This window comes from Bos indicus, chromosome 6, assembly GCF_029378745.1.
Source record: "Bos indicus isolate NIAB-ARS_2022 breed Sahiwal x Tharparkar chromosome 6, NIAB-ARS_B.indTharparkar_mat_pri_1.0, whole genome shotgun sequence".
Taxonomy (NCBI): Eukaryota; Metazoa; Chordata; class Mammalia; order Artiodactyla; family Bovidae; genus Bos; species Bos indicus.
The window spans coordinates 103,050,842-103,074,740 of NC_091765.1; the positions used below are offsets into that span (position 1 = coordinate 103,050,842).

Here is a 23,899-nt window from a genome sequence, read left to right on the forward strand (position 1 = left end):
CTTACTTGGAAGGTTTTCCTAAAGATTCACATGGATATGTGTCAGTCCATGGTATGTCATAGGTATTCAATAAATAAGACTCCTCATCTCTGCATTGAATCCCATTTTACACACAAGGAAGATGAGACTTGCTGAGGTTAAGTGGCATGCCCTAATCCGCAGAGCTCGTTAATGACAGAGCTGGAATATTTGAGCATATCTAGTTCAGAGCAAAGGGAGTTAAAATTCAGGACAACACTGGCTAACATATATTTTGCCCTGTGGATTTCTCAGTCCTAAGGGAGTAAAGGGTATGCCTTCAAATCGCCTTTTTTTCCCCCCTAGCTGCATCCCAAATCAGTACTTGTTCCGACTGAATATTTAATATCTGCTTTATTGGCTTACTCTGTGATAAATCTTTCCTTTCTTCTAAATAACATAATCATGGCCAAACCACAGTGAACAAACAAGATCATTAGGGGCTTTGCGAGTGGCTGAACTTGAAGCTCTTTCTACTTCTCCCAGACAACCAGCCAGCACAAGGCCTGAGTGGGCCCACATGCTGAAGAGCTGCCAGAAGTTTCAAAACGAACAGTGAAGGGCAACTAGGTTCCTGAAATGGCCTCTGTTTAAATTTGCCTTTGGATCGCGCCCTTAAAATCACATGCCGTGTTAAGAGGGTGTGCATAAATATGTCCTGTCTCAGCTAAATTTTTCTCTTGATTTTGGTAGAGAGGAGCGGGTGGGGAAGCTTGGGTATATTTTGTCTTTTTAACATGGTATTTGGAAAAAACTGTGTTAACCCTTTTTAGGGATGTATGTGAGTGTGTAAGATAGATGTTAGATATCTATGAAAGTGAAAGTGAAGTCACTCAGTTGTGTCCCATCGTTAGAGACCCCATGGACTGTAACCTACCAGACTCCTCTGTCCATGAAATTTTCCAGGCAAGAATACTGGAGTGGGTTGCCATTTCCTTCTCCAGGGGATCTTCTCTACCCAGGGATCGAACCCAGGTCTCCCTCATTGCAGGCAGACGCTTTACCTTCTGAGCCACATAGATAACACATATTCTGTGTTAATAGAAGAGATATTAGAAAGGAAATTGGCATTATTTGCTTGAGTCTGGTTTTTAACTTCCCATTAACTTCCTATTGATGCTGCTGCTGGGATTCCCCATCCCTGGGATTCCCAGGCAAGAACACTGGAGTGGGTAGCCATTTCCTTCTCCAATGCATGAAAGTGAAAAGTGAAAGTGAAGTCGCTCAGTTGTGCCCGACTCTTAGAGACCCCATGGACTGCAGCCTACCAGGCTCCTCCATCCATGGGATTTTCCAGGCAAGAGCACTGGAGTGGGTTGCCATTGCCTTCTCCGCCTATTGATGCTAATAAGGTGCAAACAGTATGTGGTCGCCAGTCTCCATGAAGGCCCCCAGTGAGTCCCATCTCCTGTGATCTCCTCCCACACTGTGGCAGGGTTCGACTGTGTGACAAACAGAATATGGCAGAAAAATGTCACTTCTGAGATTAGTCCTAAAAGACATTGCGGCTTCTGTCTTGGACTCTCTCTCTCCTTCCGTCTCTCTTTGATCACTTGCTCTGGAGGAAACCAGATACCATGTTATGAGCAGCACCATGGAAAGGACCACATGGTGAGGAACTGAAGGCTCCTGCCAACAGCCATGTAAATGAGCTTAGAGCGGATCCTAAAGCATGGATCCTCAGCGTGGACTCCAAAGCAGACCCATCCAGGTAAACTACCAGGGATTCCTGATCCTCAGAAACTGAGAGAGGTTTTAAACTTCTAACCTTTAGGGCAATTTGTTGTGCAGAAACACACAACTAATACACAGGGTGAGGTGCTTCTTCATTGTTTGCTCATTACAATTGTGCTTATGTTATCAGGCTTCTCCGGTGGCTCAGACAGTAAAGAATCTGCCTGCAAGGCAAGAGTCCCGGGTTCAATCCCTGCATCGGGAAGATCCCCTGGAGAAGGGCATGGCAACCCACTCCAGCATTCCTGCCTGGAAAACCCCATGGACACAGGAGCCTGGCGGGCTACAGTCCATCTGTTCTCAAAGAGTCAGACGTGACTGAGCGACTAAGCTTTCACTTTCAAGTGCTTATTCATTCTTGGCTCACTACAGTTCTGTTTATTTCATAGAATAACATTGTAGAGAGATGCTTAGTTTATCCATAAATGTTTATGTTTATGGATAAATGGATGTTTATCCATAAATGACTAAATCCTCATATTCCAACTCTTTCTTTCCCATGTCAAGGCATCACACATGTGCATGAAGAATACTTTTAAAGTGAAGGCCCCACAGATTCCCTCTTTTGGGGAAACTCTGACCTTTGATGAACTTACTTTTCTTTTACTTTTTGGTTGTATATTCATCCTACATGTATGTGTGTTGTGAACATATGGGTCAAACCTCCGCTCTAGAGATTTGATGTTCACTGTTGATTTATATTCTGCAACTAGATTTGATTGCTCATTTTTGACTGTTTTTCATACCTTGATTATTAAAAGCATGGTTGCTCAAAAAAAAATTGACTGTAACTTAGGAAAAGAAAAGGAAGTAGATTAAGACATAGCCTAGCAAAATAAATGTCTAAATTTAAATACCTCCACTGCAGGGGGAACACCTTTTGAATTAAAGGAGTTATATCTGGGCACAACTGGTGAACATCTTTTGTGTTGGTAATAAATTCTAAGATTCTTCTGGCATCTCTGATTTTTCAGAATCAAGCTTGCTGTTTGATTGACAACACACTGTTGTTGTTCAGTGTTGTTGTTCAACAATCACACTGTTTTTGTTCGGTCACCAAGTTGTGTCCACCTCTGTGACCCCATGAACTGCCGCACACCAGGCTTTCCTGTCCTTCACTATCTCCTGGAGTTTGCTCAAACTCATGTCCATTGAGTTGGTGATGCCATCCAACTATCTCATCCTCTGTCACCCCCTTCACCCTCAATCTTTCTCAGCATCAAGGTATTTTCCAATGAGTTAGCTCTTCACATCAGGTGCCCAAAGTATTGGAGTTTCAGTTTCACATACAATTTTTAAAGTTAGGCCCAATATTCAAATTAAGGAAGGATATAAAATCCTTCCTTCCTTGCTCAGAAGGGTAGCCTTCTGAGATTTGACTCAGCTGTTGGAGTTCACATCACTTTCTTAGGTTTAACCAATTTCTGAGACCTCAGTGCCTTTATCTCTTAAATATTCACCCATGCTACCCTTTAGAACAGGTGGCTCAGTGGTTAAAAAAATCCACCTGCCAGTGCAGGAGATGCAGGAGACCTGGGTTCAATCCTTGGGTCCGAAAGATCTCCTGGGGAAGGGAATGGCAACCCACTCCAGTACTCTTGCCTAGAAAATCCCATGGATGGAGGAGCCTGGCAGGCTACAGTCCAGGGGTTCACAAAGAGTCAGACGTGACTGAGTGACTGAGCACACTGGCACAGCCTTTGGAACAGATTAAGAAACGACCTTGCAGTGGCAGCGGTTCTACTGGGGACACTGCCAGCCTGTGGCTTCTGGGTTGCAGTCTAACACACAGCAAGCAGGACCTCTCTGGGAACTGCAGGGCTTAGGGCTTGTCTGGGGGAAGAGAGCACCCCTCTCCCTGGGCTGATGATCAATTTACCTTCTTTAATTTCAAAGCAGTGGCCCCACTCCTGCAGGGTGATGTGCTTATCCTTGTTGGGGTCACACTCTTCAAAGAAGCGCGTTATGCAGTGTTCCATGGGCACGAGAGATGCTCGCAAAGGTGCGAGCTCAGAGTGGGTCAGGACCCTGCGACGAGACAAATGGCAGCCAGTTAACTGAGTAATTGATGTATGAAAAGTGGACTCTTCAGATCACCAAGGGCTTTTTTCTTTCACAAGGTTACCGAGGATGGCAAACACATAGTACGTTCATGAAAAGCTACAAAAGAAATAAACTGTTTATCGGTAAGATGCAGCTTTTTGAGTGTCAATGCATAAGGTTTCCTTCTTCACTAGGAACTGTCCTCCCTCCACCCTAAATTTATCGGGATGCACCCCAAGAATCATGTTTATGCAACCTAGCTCTTACCACTGGCCTACCCGATGGTAGGCATCTGACTCAAGTGGGGTCCATCAGAGTATCTTGGAAATTTAGGATCAAGAATGAGAAAGAGGGCTTCCCTGTTGTGTCAGTGGTAAGGAGTCGGACTGTTAGTGCAGAAGACACGTGTTCGATCCCTGATCTGGGAGGATCCCGCATGCCGGGAAGTAGCTAAGACCATGCACCACAACTATTGAGCCTGTGCTCTAGAGCCTGGGACCTGCCACTACTGAGCCCACAAGTCCTAGAACCCGTGGTTTGCAACTAGAGAAGCCACTGCAATGAGGAGCCTGTGTACCACAACTGGAGAGTAACCCCCACTTGCCGCAACTAGAGAAAAGCCCGTACAGCAACAAGACCCAGCACAGCCAAAAATATGAATACATAAATAATTTTTTTAAAAAAAGAATGAGAACAAGTTGGGACTTCCCTGGTGGTACAGTGGCTAAGACTTCGAGTTTGCAGTGCAGGGGGCCCAGGTTCTATCCCTGGTCAGGGAACTAGATCCCACATGCTGCAACTAAGACTCAGCGCAGCCAAATAAAGAAATATTTTTTTTTAAAAATGAGAAAGAGTTGAAAGAGTCTCTAGAGCGGGGGGGGGGGGGGGGGGGGGGCTGGACCCTAACAAGTGAACTAGGGAGCAGAGGCATGGCCATATTCTGTTAGTTTCAAAGCAGCTTTGTGTGTAGACTCCTAGCCATATTTGTTTGGCATTTCTGTGTTCTCCAGTGGATAGCGGGAAGTTTCCTAAATCTGTTTAGAATTCTCTTGGTATAAGCAACTCACCATTATATCAGGGGCATGACCTAGTGATGGGAAGGTGGACAGCTTTTACCTGTCCCGAGGATGCTGGTCCAGCTCGCTGAACTGCCAGTGCACAGGATACACGTACATATGGTAGTTTTTCTTAAAGTCTCTTAAGAGAAGGTCGATGGAATGGTCTCCAGCCAAGAGTCTCTTTTCATCCAGGTAAATTTTCTTGACCTTCGAAAGGGAGAGGATCATCAGAGAATCAGACAAGTGTAATGGAATTATCATTTAATAAACTTATAAACTTTACTTGAAGAGTCATTGTAACATAACAGAGGAAAACAAAACCAGAATGTTATTTGAGAATAAATTACATGCCTTCTAACTAATCAACACTATAGCCTTTCTCCATAGAATAATAGCTAACAGTAAAAAATCCTGTGGTTTTTGAATAAATTTAAATCTTTTTTTGATCTTTTAACCAAATAATGTCCATCATGTTTCTTAGAACAATGAGAAGGTTTGAATGAAAAGGGCTGAACTGATCTAGGCACTTAGTTGGCAAAAAGTCCTGCTCTTCCCCATTGGCATGCTCCATTTTCAATCCTCTAAGTCAGTGGTCCCCAGACTTTTATGGCACCAGGGACTGGTTTCATGGAAGACAGTTTTTCCATAGACCCAGAAGAGGGAAAGGTTTTTGGAATGATTGGTGGCTCAGAGGGTAAAGAGTCTGTCTGCAATGCAGGAGACCTGGGTTTGATCCCTGGGTCAGGAAGATTCCCTGGAGAAAGAAATGGCAACCCACTCTAGTATTATTGCCTGGGAAATCCCATAGATGGAGGAGCCTGGTGGGCTACAGTCCATGGGGTCACAAAGAGTTGTACACGATTGAGAAACTTCACTTCACTTTTGAGCACATTACATTTATTGCACACTTTATTTCTAGTGCCTTTACATCAGCTCCACCTCAGATCATCAGGCATTAGATCCTGGAGCTTGGGGACCCTGGTCTAAGTATTTCCATCCAGTGCCTGTTGCATCTCAGGTTAGTCTTGGTTTGATGCCACGTGATATTTTCACTGAAATGTCCCTGTTTTGTATCTAATGTTCTTTACCACAAGCACCACTTGGGAAGCCCCATAATTATGTACACATACATGGGCTTCCCAAGGCTTCCCTGGTGGCTCAGAGGTTAAAGCGTCTGCCTGCAATGCGGGAGACCTGGGTTTGATCCCTGGGTCGGGAAGATCGCCTGGAGAAGGAAATGGCAACCCACTCCAGTATTCTTGCCTGGAGAATGCCATGGATGGAGGAGCCTGGTGGGCTACCGTCCATGGGGTTGCAAAGAGTCAGACACGACTGAGCGAGCAACTTGACTTGACTTGACTTGACATGGGCTTCCCAGCTGGCACTAGTGGTAAAGAACCCACTTGCCTATGTAGGAAATGCTAGAGACAAGGGTTCGATCCCTGGGTCAGGAGGATCCCCTAGAGGAAGGCATGGAAACCCACTCCAGTATTCTTGCCTGGAGAATCCCATGGACAGAGGAGCCTGGCAGGCTATTGTGTGGTCCGTGGCGTCACAAAGAGCTGGACACGACTGAAGTGATTTAGCATGCATGTTTATAACTATATATTGTCTCTTTGCTCAGAATATAAGTTCATGACGCCAGAGATTTTTTTTTGTTTGCTTCACTGCTGTATTGCACATGCTAAGTCGCTTCAGTAGTTTACGACTCTTTGTGAGCCCATGGACTGTAGCTCACCAGGCTCCTCTATCCATGGCAAGAATACTGGAGTGGGTTGCCATGCCCTCCTCCAGGGGGGTCTTCCCTATCCAGGGGTCAAACTCGGGTCTCCTGCGCCTCCTGCATTGCAGGCTTTTTCTTTCCCTCTGAGCCTCCGGGGGGTTCCTCATTGCTGTATTTCCAGCATGTAAATCAATTCCAGGTACCTGGTATACACTCAATAACTATCAGATGCTAGTTTTCCCCTGGGAACTTCTAGAACCAATATTCTGCCCTTTTTCTTCTTAATATATTACTGACATTGTTAATAATGGATTTATCAGAGGATGAGATGGTTGGATGGCATCACCAACTCAATGGACATGAGTCTGAGTAAACTCTGGGAGTTAGTGATGGACAGGGAGGCCTGGTGTGCTGCAGTCCATGGGGTCACAAAGAGTCGGACACGACTGAGTGACTGAACTGAACTGATCTTATATCATAAATCTGTGTCTGGCCTATGAGGGCAAGAAAGAGGTTTAGATTTAAAGAATATGTCTGGGCCTGAAGATATGAACACTGAATTGAGGTCAGTAGAGCTTGCTCTGGGTATGAGTTCCAGAGCCCTTGCTAAGGCCCCTGGCCCTGTGTGTAGAAATGGGGGGGGGGGCGGGGTTGGTCGTGTCATGTCCCAAACTTTGGGGCATGAACAATGACCTCTACTATTGTGTTCTTCCATATGTATCAACCAGGTGTGGTTTTACAGAGGAAGGCAAGCCTTCACCATACCTCCCTCCCGCCCCATACCTTTTTTCCTGGTAGACAGACTGGGTAGCTGACCGTGGATGACTTACTTTATTTCTCTGCTTCTCGTTCAGATATCCAGAGTGCTCAGGGTTAGGTTCATAAAGCTGCACAAGGATATTCTTGAGCCAGTCTCTCATCCTTAGAGGAAACTGGGTCACTTCGAAGTCCGTACAAGCAGGAATAGCTGTTCCAAACAGAAAGTACACAGATTTTAATTTTGAAGTTTTACTCCTGTCCCAGGAAAAGTCTTCATAACAGGATGCTTCACACCTTCTGGTGACTGACAGCAGCCTCACTGGTCCTCCGTCACAACAGTGGTCCTTTATCCTGCTGCCGAAACACAATCGCCAGAAGCATTGTAAAGCCATACCAGATGCCAGCGGCCTTTCAAAGATTTGATTGATCTGGCATGGAGCCTAGGAATCAGGATGCTTTAAAAGCTCTGTAAGTAACTGTGATGTGCAGCCAGGACTGAGAACCACTGCACTAGAATCAGAGAGTCGGAATTCAGAGGTGGAGGTCACAAGAGTTATTTATTAGGAGAAAAGAGAAAAAGGCAGAAGTCAGCTAATACTGTGATAATAATATTAAATCTCGACTTAAAGGAACATTTTTTTTTTTCAGATATAATTGACATACCACCCGGTAAGTTTAAGGCGTATAGCATAATGACTTTACATACATATATATTGTGTAATGGATAGCACAGCAAGTTTGGTTAACATTAATAACCTTGTATAGTGACCTCCATTTTTTATTTCCTTCTGATGAGAACTTTCAGAATCTACTCTCTTGGCAACTTTCAAATATATCAGACAGCAGTGCTGACCGTTATGTTGTGTATCACATCAAACATTTATTTCTCAATCCTGCTACATGTCCCATACAAGTTGGCAACTGAGCTCTGCTCATCTCAGTCTCTCTGGGGTTCAGGGTAGGGGAGACACCACCATCTCAACACGAGGTGAAGGGAGCATGGAGAGCCATACACCAGCTCACTTATTTATTTTTTTAAAGTCAGATCAGATCTTTTTTTTTTTTTTTTTTTAGAATGTTTTGGGATGTGGTCCATTTTTAGTCTTTACTGAATTTGTTACAATATTGCTTCTGTTTTATGCTTTGGTTTTTTGATCAAGAAGCATGTAGGGTCTTAACTTCCCAGTAAGGGACTGAACCCTCACCCCCTGCTTTGGAAGGTGAAGTCTGAACCACTGGACCACCAGGGAAGTCCCCATACACCAGCTCTTGAATGCTCTGCCCAGAGCTCACAGGGATGATTTTTGCCCAGATTTCACTGGACAAAGCAACTCGTGTGGCTGCGTCTAACATCAAGGGGACTGAGAAACAGGCTCCTTTCATGTGTCCGGAAGGACAGAAGAGGTTAGTGAACACTGCTCGTGTGGAGAATCATTTAGCGACCAGCAGATGCAAACACAATTGAGAGTATCCTGGGGAAGGAAGACAATTTTTCAAAAAGTCTGGAAGAATAAGTTGTCATTAAACTTCTTGGCAGACTTTAACTTGGGAAGAGGACAACTAATTTAACAAAATTCCAATGATTCATCTCAGTTATTAAGTGGATAACATTATCATAGTGGTTCGGAACCCTGGCTGCACATTAGAATTGTCTAGGTTACTTTGAAAACGAATGAAAGAACAATGCCAAGGTTCCAACTCAGTCCAATTAAATCAGAATCACTTATGGTTAAAGCCTAGGAGTTATTCTTCTAATTTTTATTTTAAAAATTTATTTTATGTCATTTATTTTGGCTGCAGTGCAAGGCACATGGAATCTTAGTTCCCCAACCGTGGTTGGAGCCTGCGTCCCTGGCATTGGAAGCGTGGCGTCCCAACCACTGGGCCACCAGGGAAGTCCCCATTCTTCTAATTAAAAAAAAAAAAAGCCTTCCCAGTTATCCTAATGTACAGCCTGAATTCAGAACTACATTAGATTTTGTTGTTCATGTTGTCTGCATATATATGAGTGCTGTGCTGTGCTTAGTTGCTCAATCATACCCAACTTTTTGAGACCCCATGGACTGTAGCCCACCAGGCTCCTGTGTCCATGAGATTCTCCAGGCAAGAAGTGGGTAGCTATGCCTCCTCAAGGGGATCTTCGCAACCCAGGGATTGAACTGGGGTCTCCTGCATTGCAGGTGGAGTCTTTATCAGCTGAGCTACTAGGGAACCTATATATATATATATATGAATACATATGTATTATATATTTTATTCAGGTTCACCCCAACTTTTTTGCAACGGCAGATGCCAGTAGTGATGTTCTCTTACTTTTGCAGGCTCCAAAGTAATCCAGGTGCAGCTGGTGCCCCTTTTTCGTCCTCTCCATTCTGCACTTAGTAGCAAAGAGATGACAGGAGCTGGCATAGGTCTGATTGTCAGTGCCACAAACCTAGGAAAGATAAGCATAAGAAAAACCTCAAGTTGACGAATGTTCATTGGGAAAATACTGTGCTCTTTAAAGGCTGTTTAACCAACTGCTGAGCCAAAAATGTGGTCAGTTAGGGGATGCTATTAAAACCCTAACTATCCCATCTGACGCCCAAAATCAACTAACTTATACCCATGGTGATGATAATCTAGCTGATAAACACAGAATAAAAATTGCAGATGATTCCAAGGATAGAATGAGTTTTAAAATGAATTCTACATAAATGCCATTATTATTTGAAGGCACAGTTGAAATTCTTTGATTTTGTTGGTATTTGTTTCTCTTGGCTATTATTTAAATATCAGATGATAACCGGGACATTTACTTCTTTTTAAGCTTAATTTTTACATTTTTGACTGTGCTGAGTCTTCATTGCTGCATATGGGCTTCCTCTCGTTGCACAGCGGAGGCTACTCTCTAGCTGCAGTGGAAGGGCTTCTCACCATGGTGGCTTCTGTTGTTGATGCGTTTAGTTGCTCTATGGCATGGGCATGAGGGATCTTCCCCGTTCAGGGATTGAACCTGTGTCCCCTGCATTGCCAGGTGAATTCTTAACCACTGGACTACCAGGGAAGTCCCTACATTTTTTTTTTGAAACAAAAATTTCAATTGCAAATTACTTCCATTCAAATCAAATCACCCAACTGTTTGATGTCCCTTAAAGACCATTTTGTAAAAAACTTACTTGGTCAAGGAGTTTTGTAGGAGGACAAGATGCTGGATCTTGGCAGACGCAGTAGGGTTTTCCATGTTGATCAGCCTTGCAGATGTGTCCTCTTTTGCACTGGAAGCTCAGGCAAGAATCTAACAGAAAAATTTGGGCAGGAAACATGGACAAAGCTAAATTGAGTACATAAACTCAGATTCACCCAGATAGTTCCATTTTCATGAGTAAGAGAAAATCTGGGGAAACATTAGAAATTAAAAAAATTTTTTAATTAGAGGAGTATAATGATTTTACAATGTTGTGTTAGTTTCTGCTGTACAACAAAGTGAATCAGCTGTATGCTACATATATCCCCTCCCTCGTAATGAATGTGTTGGTTTTCAAGTGGGACTCTCTGGTATGAGGCTATTTTACACAATACGCTAGATTTCTGTACAGTTTGGATTGGGGATTTAAAAAGAACAAACAGTTATTCTTGGCCACCCTGTAATGGTCATAGTCTGATACCTATAGTGCCAGGCTGTGCAAATTGGTCAAAAGGTAAATAAGCCACGAGAATTTTATTGGTTGAAATTTAAAATTTTGTGATTGGGGTGTGAGACTGAGATTGAAAGTGTTAGTCACTCAGTTGTGTACGATTCTTTGTGACCCTGTGAACTGTACTTCACTGGACTCCTCTGTCTATGGAATTCTCCAGCAGGAATACTGGAGTGGGTAGCTATTCTCTTCTCCAGGGGATCTTCCTGACCCAGAGATCAAACCCAGGTCTTCTACATTGCAGGCTGATTCTTTACCATCTGAGCCACCAGGGAAACTCAAAGATTGATATTGCTGCTAAGTCACTTCAGTCGTGTCCGACTCTGTGTGACCCCATAGACGGCAGCCCACCAGGCTCCCCCATCCCTGGGATTCTCCAGGCAAGAACACTGGAGTGGGTTGCCATTTCCTTCTCCAATGCATGAAAGTGAAAAGTGAAAGTGAAGTCGCTCAGTCGTGTCCGACTCTTAGCAACCCCATGGACTGCAGCCCACCAGGCTCCTCTGTCCATGGGATTTTCCAGGCAAGAGTACTGGAGTGGGGTGCCATTGCCTTCTCCGAAGATTGATATTAGGTCTTAATTAAATATGGAATCTAAATTCTTAAGTTATGGGTTTGAGTGTAAATAAGGCAGAATTAATGCTTTTTCAAAGCAAAATGATTTTGAGAAAAAGAATTCTACCAGTAATATTGCAACTGGACTTCCAGTCTGTAAACACAGTTAACCATAGTTGTCTATCAGATGTGCACAGGAGAATGTTAGCAATTTATGGGAGTATTTCCCAGGGGAGGAATTGGGAGAGGAAAAATTCTGATGAAGAGGTGGGTATAGCCCAGCATGGCCCATTCCATCTCTCCCCTGATACAGTCACAGACAGTGGGCTTAGCCCATTCTCACCGACACTGTGCACCCTCGTGTTGCCTTCAGTCGAATGCTCATCTTCTTTCAGTGAGCTCTCTGCTTTCTTGGCCTGTATAATAACAAAAGCAGAAGTGGAATTATGTTTAGAGGAAAGCTGTGCCATTATTTATAGTTTCACTGTGCATCCCTTCACAGATCTTTTCATACCTCAATCATTTTATTTTACTTCAATTATTATTAAAAAATTTTTTTCTTGGCCACACTGCATGGCATATGAGATCTTACTTCTCTGACCAGGAATTGAACCCATGCCCCTTGCATTGGCAGCACAGTGTTAACCACTGGACACCAGGGAAGTCCCTATCCCAATCATTTTAGATCTCAGAGGGAGACATGAGCCACAGTGGTGGAAAGAGACAGTAGCCCTTTGAAAACAGGATTTGTTATCTTTATTAACTGGGCTCAGTGGTGTATGTCTGGGTTTGCCCAGTAAAAGTTGGAACCAACACCAGAAGCAAAGTTGGAATCTCCCCGTTTGGTTTGGGAAGACAGTAGAAATGTGGTATTACCATGCGATCCTCTTAAGACACGATTACGTCAGTAATCTCTATGAAGCTGTTGGGAAAAGTTTTTTAGCAGGTTTCTCAAATGTAAGAAAACTCCTACCTTAGAATGGCAGCAGAGTTCTCAGGAATCAAAATGACTGTCCACCTTGCTACCAAAAAGCTATATCAGGTTCTTCTGGTAGGTTCCTGCCAGGGTTTTGCTTGAAAGCTCCAAATGATTAAACAACCAAATAACAATGTGTTTCTTCCTTTCCCCCATCCTGTTGCTGTTCCCTGATTATCATTTTGGTGCATGTCTGCTGAATAAAGTTGTGGCTGAAGTCTTTGTTCGTTGCCTATAAGCTAAGTCAACAAACATTGCTGGATCTATTATGTTAGAGGCATTTTGCAAGATATTGGTGATTCAGCCTGACTAAGCTGGTGTCTGCTCTCAAGGCATGAGAGCAGCTGTTGTCACATCTCCCATCCTCATATCTGTTAGAATTTACCTTTCTAGTTAGCACCAGGAACTTTCTGCTGCCAGTATCTGCGCCTCGGTGCCTGGAAAACCATGATACTCTAGAAGGCCTTCTCAAGGATAGATGGGAAATACTTGGAAATTGACACCTCTCCTAGTAGCTCTCAGCTTATGTAAAAGCCATAGCTCCTTCACTCTCCAAATTCGATAATTCAGAGAAACCTGCTTTACATGGTTTTACTGATGTATCACTGATTACCTTCCTTTTCTTTCCTGAATCCCTTCTCCACTCCTCTTTGTCCCTGTACCTCTCAAACACACTGCACTAAAATCCAGGGTCCGCTTCTAGGGGAACCCAAATAAAACAGGTATTTTCAGGCTAACGATGGAGATGCAGAGAAAAATACATAATTATCAAATATTTTACTAAGGTACTGAGAGATAAACACAAGAGATTGCAAGAACACAGAGAAAGGTCATGGCTATTTTTTTGTTGTTGTTGATAAAGCTAACCGCTTTATCAGACAAGCATCATTGAAAATAATCTCACCTGTTGGTTTTCTACAGTTTCACTGGAATCTACGTTCTCATTCTTCAGTGCATTTTCTATTTGCTCCTCATATTCCAAGTGATAGTACATGGACTGAGCTCTTTCATTACTCAGGAACTCCTCACTTGGGGTGAAGTCGTCCTCACTTTCATTGTATCCGGGGCCATCATCACTGTCATCCTTAGCCCCATGATTTATGGCCACCTCGTTAACATCATCAGTAGGCTCCACCAATAGAGGTTCAGAAAGGGTCTTTTTATCCATCTCCTCATGGTTGCTGATAACTTCAGGGCCAGGCTTTCCTTCTTGGCTCTGCCATTCAGTATCTTGACTGGGCTTGTCGATTTTTGATGCAGTTTCTTCCTCCATTTCTGCATTGGTGTTTTCCTCTCCTTGTTCTCGGCTACCGTGTTCAAGTTCCTCTTTCTGCATCTTGCTTTCTTGAGTTGGTTGATAGGACTCTTCCAAAACAGCATCTGATTGGGTACTGTCTTCTTCCTGCTTGTTGTTAGAAGGCTCCTTGGGAAGCTCTGTCTCCCGTTCTTCTTCATCATTGTGGGTACCCACTTCACCTGGCTCTTTCTCTCCTTCCTCTTCTCCATTTGTGTCCTGATCTTGGTTTCCTTGATCACGTAGGTCTTGACTGTTCAACTGAGGATGGGAGTCATCTACAGGTTGTTTTTGGTTTTCCTCTGTCTTTGTGATGCTTTCTTGTTGGTTAGAATCTACAATGGAACTAACATCATGAGCAAGGAAGCTCTCTGGAAGTTTCTCCTTTTGAGGTTCACTCATGTCTTCTTTTAGCTCCAATGTGCCTTCAGTTGGTGAATACTCCAAATTCTCAGTTAAGTCACTTTCAGTTTTCTCTTGGTCCTGTAATCCCAGATTTTGGTTATAACTCTCTTCCTGATCTGCTGACTGATCATGGTTTTCCTCCTCTGACTTTAGCAATGAAGATTTTTCAGGCTGAAAAGAAAAAAGTTTATTCTTGAAACAAATGATAATGTTAATCTACATCATATTTGCAATTCATAAGCAACACTGAATAGTCATTATTCTTTTTCTTCAAACAATGTCTTATAAACTTATTTATGATGTTTTTCACATTCAACAACTATGAGTTTAACCTGAATTTGAATTTTGTGAAATATAAGAATTATGTACCACTTCAGCCCAAGAAGTAAAACTCATTAATCCTCACAATTCTTTTAGAGATTGGAAGCAGTTGATATGATCATTATCTTTTTAAAAAAAACTTTTCATTTTATATTGGCGTACAGCCAATGAACAATGTTGGGATAGTTTCAGGTGGACAGCAAAGGGAGTCAGTCATACATACACATGTATTTCTATGATCATCACCTTAAAAAAATTAAACTTAGAGTGAATAAGGTAGCCTGTTTAACCATGCTTTAAAATTGAGGCCTTTGGAGACTTAAAAAATTGTCCTAGTACATCTGTATTCCTTTTACCTTATGATGGGAATGGTCTTCTATGGATGTTGCAGTTTCCTTTTCATTTTCTGCATCTTCAACCTCTACAAGAGGGATTGCAGTGTGCTCAGATGTTTCAGCCTCTTGGAAGAAACTCAAGGAGTCAGCAGTTGGATTGGAATGATCAGATAGGAACCTTGCTTGTGTCTGAAAAAAAAATTAAAAACTGACTTGTGTTATTCATGCCTAGATGTTAATGCTTACAATTTCTAGTTATTTTTTCTTGTCATCATTGTTAGTGGTAATATATTTCATTTGTAACATCAGCAAAAAGATACTCTCTAGAATTTTTAAAGATATAAGCAAATAGTCAGAATATAATCTTAAGTGATAACAAAATCCCAGTCATGATTAAAGAAGTTATATTGCAGAGACTAGGGGAAAACAGGGCACAATGATCTTAAGAATAGCAACTTTTGGAATTATTTTCAAATTATTTCCAAAATCATTTTTGGAATTATTTCAAACTTTTACAAAGCATTTAAACTTCATGATTTTGAAAACTCTTTAGCATAAAGTCAGATTGAAGTCAGATTAATCATAGGTTATCATTGCATTGAACATTTTCTTAAGTTAATTTACAAGTGCTCACTGATAATTCGCAGAAAAAGTTATGTCTTTTATTTTGTATTTATATATATTTCCTAACACTATCAGTCTTGTATCCATTGAGAAATCATGTATAATAGTAAAAAATAATTGAATCTTGAACTAATTAATAAACTATATGAAACAGGACACCAGGTCTAGTAGGGTTGAATAGCTATTGAATATTGGTTCCTCTAGAGGAATGGCTCTATTTCTAGCAAGATTGGAGGCATAGATGAAGAGGTGGGCAGTGAGGCTTGATGGGAAAGTCAAACAACTGGACGTAGAGCCAAGCAACCTTGCTTCAAGTTTCGACTGTGCTATTTACTATCTGTCGGTGGTTTGACAAATTGTTCGTCTCTACTTTCTCATCTCTAAAGGTGCAAGGAGAAGAAATATCAAGATAAGGCTAAGTATATAACACATTTTCTGTATTTTAAAGGGATAATCCAAGTGAAAAATTACTATAGCCAGTAGTAATATCCTACAGTGGTAATAATATGAACTGTCTGGTATCTTAGGCAGGTATTTATCACAGATCTTTATTAGAGAGATATTGTGGGCACTCAGATGTCAGGCAGGTCCAAAACTCAGATTTTATTTGGATTGACTCGTCTACTCCATTAGCAAGTCCTGTATTGTTGATTGTATAATATAAAGAAATATATAGTGTATGAGGTTTTCTAAGATGTGGCTTCCTCTCTTGCTTATTATCTTTTCAACTAAAAGGAATGATCTAAATAAAGTATCCAGAGAAACTTTTTTAAGAAGATCTTTTATGTGGACCAGTTTTTAAAGTCTCTATTAAATTTGTTACAATGTTGCTTCTGTTTTGTGTTTTGGTTTTTTGGCCGCAAGGCATGTGAGTTCTTAGCACCCTGACCAGGAATTGAGCCTGTACCCCCTGCAGTGGAAGGCAAAGTCTTAAACGCCTGGTGCTGGTGATTTAGTTGCAATGTCATGTCCAACTCTTGTGACCCCATGGACTGTAGCCCACCAGGCCCCTCTGTCCTTGGGATTTTCTCAGCAAGAATACTGGAGTGGTTGCCATTCCCTTTTCCAGGGGATCTTCCAGACCATGGGATCAAACCCAGGTCTCCTGCATTGCAGGCGGATTCTTTACTGATTGAGCCACCAGGGAAGACCCCTCCAGAAAAGCCCTCAGAGGAATGTGGAGAAAGAACGGTGGCCAGTTTGGCCTGATGGACGGCAGTAGTGGCTGAGGATCTTGGCTTTGTGGAGAGTTGCTCCCCTGGTCTGTGTCCTGCCTCCCCCACGCCCCCTCAGCAAGTTGGAAGAAATGCATGAAGAACACGACAGTTTATCTTTCAGGAATTTTCAAAGGCAAAATTCTGTTTCATCATTCTGTCCATGTATACATTTGTAACAACATACCCTCTGGAAATCCATGTGGAATCTCCTAACCATACAGAACCCACTGATTTCTGGAGAATTCAGGCAGGTGGGAAAAATGATACAATAGTTTTCATAGGTACATCATTTGAAAAGATACTTAGCTTTTTGCCAATGGACCGAATCTGCATTAAAATACGTTTTCCTAATAGGGAAACATCTGGAATATGTCTGTAGACAGGCGTGCCATTCAAACATTTGGTTCAAAGACACTTCTGATGCCTGTTTACATTTGTGACGACAGCTGCAAGGGCAATAAAACAATGGTTCTGTAGGAACTTCCCTCTATGCTGGAGTAGCTCCTTGATACTTAAGCACGGTTCTCAGGGGTGGTCACAAACTCAGTTTTCTAAGAACTATTGGTCCGGGTGGCATGATGTTTATCCCTGCCGACACAGATGGCAACCAGAAGCTATCCAAAAAGCAAGGACAGAATCTTGGATGCAATAGAGAGGGAGGGAAGGGACAAGAGATAAAGTGCTTCGTCTGTTTTAAGAAGGTTGATTCCTTCATTTGGTGAAAAGGGAAAAAGGCACAAATCCCTTAGTTTGACTAAGGATGATATAGATCTCTTGGGAGATAGCCAAATGATCAGCCAAGCTGTAATCAAACGAAGAAACAAAGACAGCTTTCAGATATTTTGAGGCTGCTGACACAGTCTCAAACAATCTGCTTTCTGTGTGGCTGATTTATTACAGGGTGAATGCTGGGGCCAGTATATCTGGGTGTGAAGAAAAGAATGTTTTAGTCCTGTCTGCTTTCAGCATGCTTGCTTGGACATATCTCCAAGGATAAATGAGGATCTGATTAATTTATATCATTTTCCTGTGCCTAACCTCTTGGTTCCTCTTTTTATTATAAACTCAGAATTTTTCAGTCAGGATGTATTGATCTTGCAGAAACTACTACTGAAGAGTGTGGGTATTTGCGCCAAGATTTCTCAAACTGATTTATTAGATTTCTCGTATGAGTGTGGTGAGCTTCCACAGGAGAATTTATTTCTTCCTTTTCTCTTTGGTATTGGGCTAATAGACTGTTAGCAAACAGTTTCACTTATATTTGTATTTGTAGAGACTGATAGTTCTTGAAGAAATTTATTTTGAAAAAGTGCCTTATTTCATTTTTTTTTTAAATGTTATTTATTTATTTGGCTGCTCTGGGTCTTAGTTGTACTATGTGGGATCTAGCTCCCTGACCAGGGATCGAACCTGGGCCCCCTGCACTGGGACCTCAGAGTCTTAGCCACTGGACCACCAGGGAAGTCCCCTTATTTCATTTTTACTAGTCATTCATTCCCTGCATGGGAAAAATAAAATGATTAAAATTAAAAAAGAATTTTAAACTATTATATAAGAACACTTTTATTTACTTATTTATTTTTTGGTTGGGGCTGTCCTTGATCTGGAGAAGGCAATGGCACCCCACTCCAGTACTTTTGCCTGGAAAATCCCATGGACGGAGGAACCTGGTGGGCCGCGGTCCATGGGGTTGCTAAGAGTCAGACATGACTGAGCGACTTGAATTTCACTTCACACTTTTATGCACTGGAGAAAGAAATGGCAACCCACTCCAGTGTTCTTGCCTGGAGAATCCCAGGGATGGGGGAGCCTGGTGGGCTGCTGTCTATGGGGTCGCACAGAGTCGGACACGACTGAAGCGACTTAGCAGCAGCAGCAGCAGTCCTTGATCTGTTTATTTCTTACCAGTTTAGGGCTTTATAAAATCAAGTGATATGATTAACACATTACTAAGTAAATAGCACAAGCTCAAGAACATTTTTTTTTTTAAATGGAGGATTCCTAAACTGAATGTCAGGAGGGAGAGAATTAAGTAACAACAGAGGAAAGGACAGTTACCGGAATAGCACCTGCAGTTCCCAAAATGCATAGGAAAAAAACCACAGTCTTCATTGTTCTAGACCTGTAAATCAAGAAGATAATTAACAGTCATGGGTAAAAGTTTCTTTGTAAGAAGTTAAAAGATACTCTTCTTAACAAATACTGAGCTTGATACTGTCCTTTGTGTTTAAAGGCACTTGTCTTTGTGGATTAACGTGTCTGAAAAGACAGATTCATGGCAGTTTTTACCCAGTCGTGTCCCAGTGAGACTGCTCCTGGATTTTTTGGCCCAGCTGTGTTTGGCAGAACTTGTCTCTGTTGTTGACTGTGCTTCCTTAATTGGAGGCGTATGCAGATCTTGGTCTGAAGGTTTGTAAGTGTTCACAATGAATGTAAAAGTCACAAAGTGAAGTAATACAGTGTGTTAGGTTTGGATTCAACAAACTGCTTCTTGGTATTGGAGAAACTCACGCATTCAGTGCAGAGTTTTAGAAATGGGAGATGACTGTCTTAGATGATTTTTCTTACAATCATAGTTTTATATATAAATGCATCCCTAGAGCTTAAATAATACTTTGATGTTTTAAGGAAAGGGAGCAGTTTCTTCTGTTAGTTACTCATATTTTAAAATAAATGCTTAAGTGAGTATTTAAAAATGTATTAATATTAAACATTATCCAACTGATTTAATACTATATCAGCTATCACTTCACACACACACGCATGCACACAACATACATGGACACATATACACAATATTCTTCTCCTTTTTCCCCCTCTTCCTAAAGTAACTGTATCACAATTCCTGTTTACATCATTATTTAACATTATGACAATGTAAATATTCTTCACAACTGAGCCAAATAGTAATTTCTTGTGTTGAATCATTTTAAAATTTATTTTTTTGAACAATATTTTGCTTTTGTCTGGATCTAGAAACTGACTCCTTTTTAAAAATAATTTCTCAGGTACCCATCACTTACTCTTCCCAAATTTTCAAAGGCAGGTGAAGCTATTAAAATCTTAATCTAGAGTTTAATATTCACACACTCATTCCATCAGTATTTATTAAATTTATGGAACTCTAGTCATCTCACACGCTAGTAGAATAATGCTCGAAATTCTCCAAGCCAGGCTTCAGCAGTACATGAACCATGAACTTCCAGATATTCAAGCTGGTTTTAGAAAAGGCAGAGGAACCAGAGATCAAATTGCCAACATCTGCTGGATCATCGAAAAAGCAAGAGAGTTCCAGAAAAACATCTATTTCTGCCTTATTGACTACGCCAAAGCCTTTGACTGTGTGCATCACAATAAACTGTGGAAAATTCTGAAAGAGATGGGAATACCAGACCACCTGACCTGCCTCTTGAGAAACCTATATGCAGGTCAGGAAGCAACAGTTAGAACTGGACGTGGAACAACAGACTGGTTCCAAATAGGAAAAGGAGTATGTCAAGGCTGTATGTTGTCACCCTGCTTATTTAACTTATATGCAGAGTACATCATGAGAAACGCTGGGCTAGAAGAAGCACAAGGTGGAATCAAGATTGCCGGGAGAAATATCAATAAGCTCAGATATGCAGATGACACCACCCTTATGGCAGAAAGTGAAGAAGAACTAAAAAGCCTCTTGATGAAAGTGAAAGAGGAGAGTGAAAAAGTTGGCTTAAAGCTCAATATTCAGAAAATGAAGATCATGGCTTCCGGTCCCATCACTTCATGGGAAATAGATGGGGAAACAGTGGAAACAGTGTCAGACTTTATATTTTTGGGCTCCAAAATCACTGCAGACGGTGATTGCAGCCATGAAATTAAAAGACGCTTACTCCATGGGAGGAAAGTTATGACCCACCTAGATAGCATATTCAAAAGCAGAGACATCACTTTGCCAACAAAGTTCTGTCTAGTCAAGGCTATGGTTTTTCCAGTGGTCATGTATGTGAGGAAAGCTGAGCACTGAAGAATTGATGCTTTTGAACTGTGGTGTTGGAGAAGACTCTTGAGAGTCCCTTGGACTGCAAGGAGATCCAGCCAGTCCATTCTGAAGGAGATTAGTCCTGGGTGTTCATTGGAAGGACTGATGCTGAAGCTGAAACTCCAGTACTTTGGCCACCTCATGCGAAGAGTTGACTCATTAGAAAAGACCCTGATGCTGGGAGAGATTGGGGGCAGGAGGAGAAGGGGACGACAGAGGATGAGATCGCTGGATGGCATCACTGACTCGATGGACATGGGTTTGGGTGGACTCTGGGAGTTGGTGATGGACAGGGAGGCCTGGCATGCTGTGATTCATGGGGTTGCAGAGAGTCAGACACAACTGAGTGACTGAACTGAACTGAATCATTTATGTTTTAGATCAGCATATTATTTTTCTACTGTTTTAGAAAACTGTTAAAATATAAAATAGTATAGTTTAGCACAGGGTGTCTCTATCTTGGCACAATTACCATTTGGGGCGGGATGATTCTTAGTGGTGGAGGCTGTCCTGTGTGTTGTAGGATGTTTGCAGCCTTGCTGACTTCTTCTACCCACTACATGTCAGTAGCAGGTCCCCTAATCCCCACACGTTATGGCAATCAACAATATTTCTAGACATTGCCAAGTCACCCTGGAGGGCAAACTCACCTGATTTGGAACTACTGGCTTAGTAGAAGGAACATGGTGCTTTGGGATTAGAAACACACATGGTTGAACGTGAACCCACACTTGCCATCCATGGAATCTTTGGCAAATTACTTAACCCTCTGAGCCTCAGATTCCTCATCTGAAAATGGGGATAACACCTGTGATGGTTAATTTTATTTTATTTAAAAATTTTTTTATTTTGTGTTGTTACATATCCAATTAACAATGTTGTGACAAATTCAGGTGGACAGCAAAGGGACTCAGCCATATACATACATGTATCCATTCTTCCCCAAACTCTCTTCCATCCACACTGCCACATAACACTGAGCAGAGTTCCCGGTGCTATACAGTAGGTCTTTGTTGGCTATGTGATGGTTAATTTTATGTGACAACTTGACTGGCCTGTGGGATGCCCAGGTGTCTGGTTAAACATTATTTCTAGGTGCATCTGTGAATGTGTTTCTGAAGAGATTAGCATTTGACTCAGTCATCTGCATAAAGCTGATTGCCTTTTAGTGTGGGTGGACTTCATCCAATCTGGTGAGGACCTGCATAGAACAAAACGATGGAATAAGTGAGAATTTGCTCCCTCAGCCTCACCGTTTGATCGGGAACACTGGTCTGGATGGATGCTCTCTGGATGGAACATATACTCATCAGGGCCCCTGGTGCTCAGGCCTTCAGACCAGAGCTGCAGAGTTAACCGGAATCACCATGCTTACTGGGTCTCCAGCTTGCGAAGGCAAATCACAGAACTTTACCAGTGTCTATAATTGAATGAGCCAATTTCTTACACTCAATCATTCTCTCTGTCTGTACACATAAACATATATATCCGCCCCACCAACCCTGGAGAACCCTAGTACAACATCTAATTCAGTTCTGTGAAGATTATTGGTAGGAGGTGGGAGGGAGGCTCAATGGGGAGGGGACTGTGTATACCTATGGCTGATTCATGTTGACGTATGTCAGAAACCAACACAGTATTGTGATTATCCTTCAATTAAAAAGAAAGAAAAGCAGAAGAAATAGTATTTGTAAAAATGCCTGATGCCTAAGAAGTGCTCGATTCATCTTTTTGCTTTTTTCATCTTCCGTAAAAGTCAAATAGCAATTCTTGGACAACAGTGTAGAGCCTCAGAAAATAATATAATCTAAGTTTTGCCATGAGGTCAGAAGAATTTTCCAGTGGAACATATAAAGTCCTTTTGCCCACACATTGACCAAAGCACCCTTTAACTCCAGGAGTCTTTCCTACATTCATCACAAGTAACGATGGAATTGGGCTAAGAGACTGTTAACCACTCTTCTTTAAAATGGTAGCAACACAAAAGCAGAATCAATCAGCAAGAATATTGTGGGTTTTAAGGCTAATTTCCATCTGATTTTAGTTTTAATAGCACTGCTGCTAAGTCGCTTCAGTCGTGTCTGACTCTGTGCGACCCCATAGACAGCAGCCCACCAGGCTCCTCTGTCCCTGGGATTCTCCAGGCAAGAACACTGGAGTGGGTTGCCATTTCCTTCCCCAATGCATGAAAGTGAAAAGTGAAAGTGAAGTCGCTCAGTCACGGCCGACTCTTTTCGACCCCATGGACTGCAGCTCTCCAGGCTCCTCTGTCCCTGGGCTTCTCCAGGCAAGAACACTGGAATGAGTTGCCATTTAATAGCACTATGTATAGGTAATTACATTTGAGAACACATTTCCCTTTGATTTGATCACAGGATCTTATAAATTCCCTTCACTTTCTCAAATCGAATGAAACCAAATGAGTAAAAAAGAAATATGTGTCCATTTGGCCAGAGCCTGCATTACTCAATCACTCTTTTATCCATTTATTGAGCACTTACTAGACTCTGCCTAAGCACAGGGCCACCTTGTTCCTGTCTGAAGAGTTACAAAGGAGGGTATCAAGTAAATCAATGATTTAGTATAATGTGATGAGTGTATACATAATGCAGTGGAAATACAGATAAGAAGCATTTACAATTAGGTAGTTATAATGCTAACATTGATTTCCCAGGTGTCGCTAAGTGGTAAAGACCCCACCTGCCAATGCAAGAGACATAAGAGACATGGGTTTGATCCCTGGGTTGGGAAGATCCCCCAGAGAAGGAAATGGCACCCGACTCCAGTATTCTTGCCTGGAGAATCCCATGGACAGAGGAGCCTGGCAGGCTATACAGAGTCAGACAAGACTAAAGTGACTTAGCACACACACACACACATACACTGCTAACATTTACTGAGTCTTAAGGGCTTAAATTTTAGGTACCGTTCTAAGGGTTTTGCACATACTAACTCTTTGAATCTTTTAAATGATTCTACCAGCTAACACTTGATTTTCATCATTTTATTAGTAAGGAAATTAAGGGTAAGTAACATGTTCAAGGTTACTCAGCTAAGTGGCAGAACCAATGTTTGAGACCTAGGAATTTGCTTTTGTGTCTGTGTTCTTAACCATTACACTCTACTGCTCCTGTATAGAAAA

The 23,899-nt window shown here is 41.9% G+C and overlaps 1 protein-coding gene across 1 annotated transcript in view; it reads right to left on the bottom strand.

The window, feature by feature from the left end:
* The window catches only part of SPARCL1 (SPARC like 1), a 52,834-nt gene that overhangs the window by 3,587 nt on the left and 25,348 nt on the right, over window positions 1–23,899 (bottom strand). The window contains exons 2-10 of the mRNA XM_019963074.2: window positions 18,798–18,861; window positions 14,920–15,087; window positions 13,448–14,413; window positions 11,911–11,983; window positions 10,494–10,612; window positions 9,649–9,769; window positions 7,407–7,543; window positions 4,912–5,060; window positions 3,632–3,780 (exon numbers count right to left, since the gene is read on the bottom strand). Coding sequence (XP_019818633.2) covers window positions 3,632–3,780; window positions 4,912–5,060; window positions 7,407–7,543; window positions 9,649–9,769; window positions 10,494–10,612; window positions 11,911–11,983; window positions 13,448–14,413; window positions 14,920–15,087; window positions 18,798–18,851 — 1,936 coding nt within the window. The 5' untranslated portion in view covers window positions 18,852–18,861. The remainder of the gene's footprint in view (window positions 1–3,631; window positions 3,781–4,911; window positions 5,061–7,406; window positions 7,544–9,648; window positions 9,770–10,493; window positions 10,613–11,910; window positions 11,984–13,447; window positions 14,414–14,919; window positions 15,088–18,797; window positions 18,862–23,899) is intronic.